General features: G+C 47.3%; 1 protein-coding gene across 1 annotated transcript in view; it reads left to right on the top strand.

Moving 5' to 3' along the window:
• The window catches only part of LOC111982310 (serine/threonine-protein kinase N1-like), a 33264-nt gene that overhangs the window by 2900 nt on the left and 24120 nt on the right, over positions 1-6244 (top strand). The window contains 4 exon segments of the mRNA XM_070433790.1: positions 3103-3297; positions 3553-3658; positions 3830-3978; positions 4341-4461. Of these exon segments, the coding sequence (XP_070289891.1) occupies positions 3103-3297; positions 3553-3658; positions 3830-3978; positions 4341-4461 (571 nt within the window).

Here is a 6244-nt window from a genome sequence, read left to right as displayed (position 1 = left end):
TCTGTTCAAATCGTTATCTCGGAGCAGGAAACTCCGACGGACTGTTTTCCATCGTGAGCTCATGACATTCTACTGCAATCTGACCACGTTCTCTCCTTCTCTTCAGGTCCCTCTCTTCTCTCTCTCCTCCGCTGGTCTTATTCAATTAGCCTCTGTTAGCGAATAGCTCATGGCACCACTATCTATTGAATTAGCCAGCCATTATCTCTATGTGCTTATCGGTACTTACTGCGTTGGGGATTCCAACCAGATGGCTCTACGTATTACACATTGGTGCAGTTGTGTGAAAGTCCTAGAGGGTCTAGGAGCAGCTGGACAACTTGCCGTGTTGACGATGATTTAGGTCTAATTCATTTGACATTTCATTGGAGCTCTGTTGGTGCAGTAACTGGAGTAGGACGAAGTTGCCCGTAGACACTGATCTAAGGTCAGTTTTGTGTTTTCCCCGCTAATGGTCAAGGCCAGGATTTGGACCTAGCTGATCCTAGATCTGTGGCGAAGGGCAACTTTTACCCACAGTTACCTCACACACTGACACTTCCTCTATCAGGGTTACTATCTTTTGTGTTTATCTTCAACCCCCACACTCTCTATCAAATCAAACTTTATTTGTCGCATGCACCGAATAGAACAAGTGTAGACCTTACCGTGAAATGCTTACTTACAAGCCCTTAACAGTGCAAGTTAAGAAAATATTTACCAAATAATCAAACTTGGCCTTCCTGAGCGAAGGGCCAGCTCAGCTAACCTGCCTACCGGACTCTTTCTACATTCAACAACACTAGTTATATCATTGCCTTGCCAGTTGCCACACTGATGTGGCTAGACGACAACAAGCTTGCTAAAGCAGAAACAGACTGGCAGCACAGCTACAGTTCAGACATCCTGTGTACCAGACTCTTTCTGCGTTCAACAACATTGCCTTGCCAGCACACAAGACGACACCAAGCTCCTGAAGCAGAAACAGATGGGTTTAGTTCAGGCGTCCTCTAGGCCTATGATYTGGTAGAAGTAGAACACAACAAAGCAGCACAGTCAGGCTGAAACCCCAGTCAACTCAACACCCACTGCTTTCTACACTACAGTACAGTGTATCGCTAACCAGGCTAACAGTACAGTGCAGGGAGTGCACCAGCCAGTCTGCAGAGCGAGAGGTTTTCTCGCCTCGCTCTCCTCCTCCATGCTTTACAGACACAGCAGCAAATCTTTAATTCAGGTCGCGGCGGGCCTAAAGACCTTGCAAGCCTCCCACCCACTCAGTCTGGGCCTGGAGCACCTCCCCATGCTCCTAGAGCTGCGCTAACTGCTAGCATTAGCCTCTCTTATCATATCAGATGGATGTTGGGACTAGCTAGCCGTTAGCCCCAGGGTTCTAGAGTGAGTTCCCTAGGAACCACAGGCAGGGAGTGCTAAAGGCTAACTTTATGTTAGCCACTCCTATCATATCAGATGGATGTTGGCGCTAGCTAGACGTTAGCCTCTTCCTGTAATATCAGTTGGATGAGGCGCTAGCTAATCATTGGTCTCTTCCTGTCATATGATCTGGATGAGGCGCTTGCTAACCGTTAACCTCCCTTTCTCCTGCTTTCCTGTAATGTGAGCTGACGGCCTGGGCAAGGATGCTCTCTACTCTGCTCTGTTTTTCCTCCCTCTTGTTAAAGTGTAGCGGTTAGCTTTTAGTGGCCACGGCKCTCAGTCCTGTGCACGTTATGAGCTCAGAGGAAGTCAAAGGTCAAAATGGCTCATCCTCCCATACTTATTTGACTGGCCCCGTTCCAGTAGTTTTGAAGTGTGTCCTTCCYTCCTTCCTTGAGGTAATCACTAATCACGGATGTAACACGTTTTGATTGGTGAAAGCAAAGGGTTCACAGCTTTCCCCACTCTCAGCCATGTCTATTAGTAGCTAGGTTTCTATCCAATTGAAAAAAAAATTTTATGAGACTATTCTAAAAATCTGCATAAAGAAAATATTTTCCCACCAGTTGTGTTTCCAGCAAACTGACCTGTTGCAGATACTAATCAGTGCGTGATGAAGTAGTACACACACAATTTACTTTTTCACTTAAGTTTTCGTGTACCGAATAAAAATCGAATGATCAAATTGTATTTGTCACATGCGCCGAATACAACAGGTATAGATGGACCTTACAGTGAAATGCTTACTTACAAGCCCTTAACCAACAAAGCAGTTTTAAGAAAAATACCTAAAAACTTCCTGTTTCCATCACAGCTGTCGGGGTTTATTTAAAAAGAATTATACGCTATGATTTTACTCACATAAAAGCAGTGGATGGAAACGTGGTTAGTCATTTACTTCAAAGACAGGACYGAAGGATGCATTTTAGTATGTTTGGAACGCGACCCCCCTCTCTTTCTCTCCCTGATAGCAGAGCGACACAGGCAGGAAACAGGAAGGGCCTGAGCTGGTGTGGGACGGATATCCTGTCCCCCCCTAACGTCACTCCTCTACAACCCTGACTATCTTTTCCTTTCTGTTTCTCTACTCCAACTCAATGTGCTTTGGTGTGGTTTTAGCCAGCGGTGTTGTCAGAGGTTTTCTGTCGCTGTGGTCTGGCGGTTGTAATTTGAAGGTGAAAGGGGGACTATGTGTTGGCATGGCGATGGGCTGTTTGAGGACGACGACAGCCAGGAGGTGATGTGTTGTTTTTGTATTGTTTACGGTTTTGGGGGGGACAGAGCTGTGATTTCCTATAGCAGTGATTCATTCAGTCTCCCGCTGGTTCCCTGATTGTTTGGCTGGTTTGCTGGCTGGCTTTCTCCCTGAGGGAATTGCAGCTTGTGGTAASCACTGTGTCTCTGACTGTACAGTCAAGCGCCGATTTAGAGCTCAGAACATTGGCAATTTCAGGGGGGACTGTGGACTGGCGAGATGTGAAGTCTTGAACGTTGTAGCTAGCTATCCTCCTGAAATATGTATTTAGCCTGCATTTGAGTTTTCTACAAACACATGCTAATATTTGTTCTATCCTATCTTTCCCACTTCCTTCCTCTCCCTCTTTCTGTCTTCTGTTGCCCCCTTTCCTCTCTCTCCCTTCCCCCTTTTCACCCCTCATCCTTCCCCTCCCTCTTCCCCCCATCCAGAGTGACCCAGGTGGGCTGTCCGTCTTAGAGCAGCTGGGTCTGGACCAGAGCTCGGACTTCTCAGACGCCACGGTGCAGCAGCGTCTTGATGAGCAGAGGGAGAAGATCCGCAGGGAGATCAGGAAGGAGCTGAAGATCAAGGAGGGGGCTGACAACCTCCGCAGGGCCACCACCGATAAGAGGAATGCCTCCCAGGTAGGCTAGGTTTCCTCCCCTTACACTCTTAGTAAAAGTCCCCCCCTTTTACAATGTATTATAATAGTTTTGTTTTGTTTTATTGTGTTTATTGGGTCTTATCAAATAAAGCGTAGGGCGTTACARATAAGTTAACATAGTGACACAGCACAACACGAGGCATTACACGTTCACTGTCAAGCATTGATGTAAAGTGCTACGAGCATTGGAAAGTTGCTATGTAAATGTCATCTGTTGTTGTGTGTTATTCATTAGGTGGATTCCCAGCTACGCAGCTCCAACCGTAAGCTGGAAGACCTGCATGCTCACTTACAGGAGCTGGACGCTCACATCATGGTCAAAGGAGGAGACGACAATAAGGGTATGTTTTTAGACGATTCCATTTATGCTTTGCGTTTTATGTGTCGCCCTTGCGTAGTCATAGCCGTGCAAGTATGAAAAGGGAGATGTTTGGTTGTCATGATAGATTAAACCTCAAGGTATTGCGTTGGTWTTGCGATGACAACARGTATCTGACCTTTGACCCCACCAGATGACCCACCCCAGTCCCCGGGGGCGGAGAGCCGCTCGTCAGCAAGCCAGGACCGCATTGCCGCCCTGGAGAGACAGCTCAACATCGAGCTCAAGGTCAAACAGGGAGCCGAGAACATGATTCCAATCTACGCCAACGGATCCACCAAGGTACTGTCCTCTCTAACCAACCATCTGCTGACTCATACCCTCTGTACTTACCGCACCTCTTTCCTCCCTRCCRCATCTGCTGATTGTCCTTGTCTCCTGTCACCTCAGGTCTTTTTTCTATGTCCTCCCCGCTTAAATGCATGCTTCTCCTTAATCTACAGCGATCTGAAAACACAGAAACCGGGAAAAGCAACATGGTGGATTCATACCAGGATTTAGCTTTGGCCTGCATATGTATATCACATCAGTGGAGAAAAGAAAAGAAAATAAAGCAATTTAGACTTGAGATGATTCATCACATKTTCTACTTCCRMACATGTGACCCGGGTCTTCCTGTGTCTTTCTCCTCCTCCTCCAATCAGGACAAGAAGATGCTGCAGACGGCCCAGCAGATGCTGCAGGACAGCAAGACCAAGATCGACATCATCCGCATGCAGATCCGCAAGAACGTGCAGGCCACTGAGCACACCGAGGACACACAGGGTAGGACAGTGTATACTTACTTACCTGTCTGTGTGTCCGTCTGTCTGGGCGGCCCTCTCTCTGTGTGTCCATCTGTCTGGGCGGCCCTCTCGCTGTTTGTCTGTGTCTCTGTCCATTTATTTGTCTGATTTGCAGGTCAATACTTTGCCACRGTCCAACTGTCTGCCTGCAAAATGTAACTGTCTATTTTGGACTGAGGAGATATAKTGTGTCTCGGAGGTACAGGTTTTGTCTGTGAGGCTGGAAGGTTGCCAGCACATTTCACTTTAGCTCAATCCGTCAAATGGCAGTWSAGTCAAAAGGCCATCAATACTGCCCAGCTCTGACCTCTCCCCATGTACAGTATATTCATCTACCTCCCCCTGAGTAGCCAACTAGCCGCGAATCCGTCCAGACTGAGACGAGGCAAACAGTAAGCAGATCAATACTCTACAGCCTCAGGGACTGTCTGGATGGTTCTCTCCTGGAGTGAGGAGGGCAGCGAGACTCATTGACATCCCGCGTGTGTGTCTGTCTCTCGCTCTCTCAAAGCTGTGGGCTCAGTAGAAACTCGAGAGAACACGCATACAAATGCTTTTGCGCACAAACACTGACTCGCAAAGTACACACACACACACACACACACACACACACACACACACACACACACACACACACACACACACACACACACAACACCAAACTCAAGATAACACATCCTTATTTTATTCAGACTGCGGTAAAACCAGAGGGTTGAGACATTTCATCAGTATGTGCTGAATAATGCCGAGGACAAAACCTTTTTGGATGTCCTGTATTGGTTTAGAGTGCACACTTGCTTATTGAGAGGAGGAGAGGAGGAGAGAGAAACAGAGAGAACGGGCAGAGAGAGACGAGAGAGAGAGACGAGAGAAGGGGGCGCACGGAGATAGAACGCCGTGAGAGTGGTGGGGAGAGGAGGGGGAAGGAAGAGGAAGAAACCAAGAGAGCGAGAGGTGGAAGGACAGAGTAGATGTGAAGTGAGAGAGTGACAGGGTGGATGGTGAGAGAGAGAGAGAGAAGAGAGAGAGGAGATGAGAGAGAGAGAGAGAGAGAGCAGATGAGAGAGGAAGGAGAGACCAGACAGAGAGAGAGAGAGAGAGAGAGACGATGAAAGGTGGGTGGGTATGTGGTTGAAATTCCTTTTATCTCCTAATACGGTCCTCGGCTGGGCAAGACCCTTCTTACTGACCGTTAAAGGGGTGTGTGTGCGCGCACCGTGCACATTGTTGTATATACAGAAGGGAGTGTGTATTTACCTTCATGTGATTATGTGTTTACATTTAGGTGAGTGTTGTGATGGGGGGTCTGTTTCTGCAAGTGTGTGTGTGGAAGGGAAGTCGTGGCTAAGTAACCACTAAAGCCACTGTAGGGTGAAAAATCCCATCTCAACACCAATTCACCCTGCTACATTTTAACAACGATCCCTCACATATGTCGACAAATTGACAGCTAACGAAGTGCTTCTGACCACGATGAGGAAAAACCTGGAAGACGATATTCCATAGGGAAATACACTATCCTCACTAGCCAGAGTTCCGTTGGTTACAAAGATGAGTACACCAGAAAACGCCTGCCCATAGAATACATGATCCTTAAAACCCCTCCAAATAGCTTCAGTTCCTTCCTCCTCTTACTCCTTTCCCTCCAGGCTACCATCTCTTGACCTGCATCAATTCCTCTCTTCTCCAGAATGACCCCATTAGCTGTCTGAGAGGAAGTACCCAATAAAAAAAAAAAAAAAATAAAAATAAAGGATCTCTCT

This window comes from Salvelinus sp. IW2-2015, linkage group LG21, assembly GCF_002910315.2.
Source record: "Salvelinus sp. IW2-2015 linkage group LG21, ASM291031v2, whole genome shotgun sequence".
NCBI classification, from domain to species: domain Eukaryota; kingdom Metazoa; phylum Chordata; class Actinopteri; order Salmoniformes; family Salmonidae; genus Salvelinus; species Salvelinus sp. IW2-2015.
The sequence above is the reverse complement of the archived record's forward strand: the minus strand, read 5'-3'. Positions and strand labels throughout refer to the sequence as shown.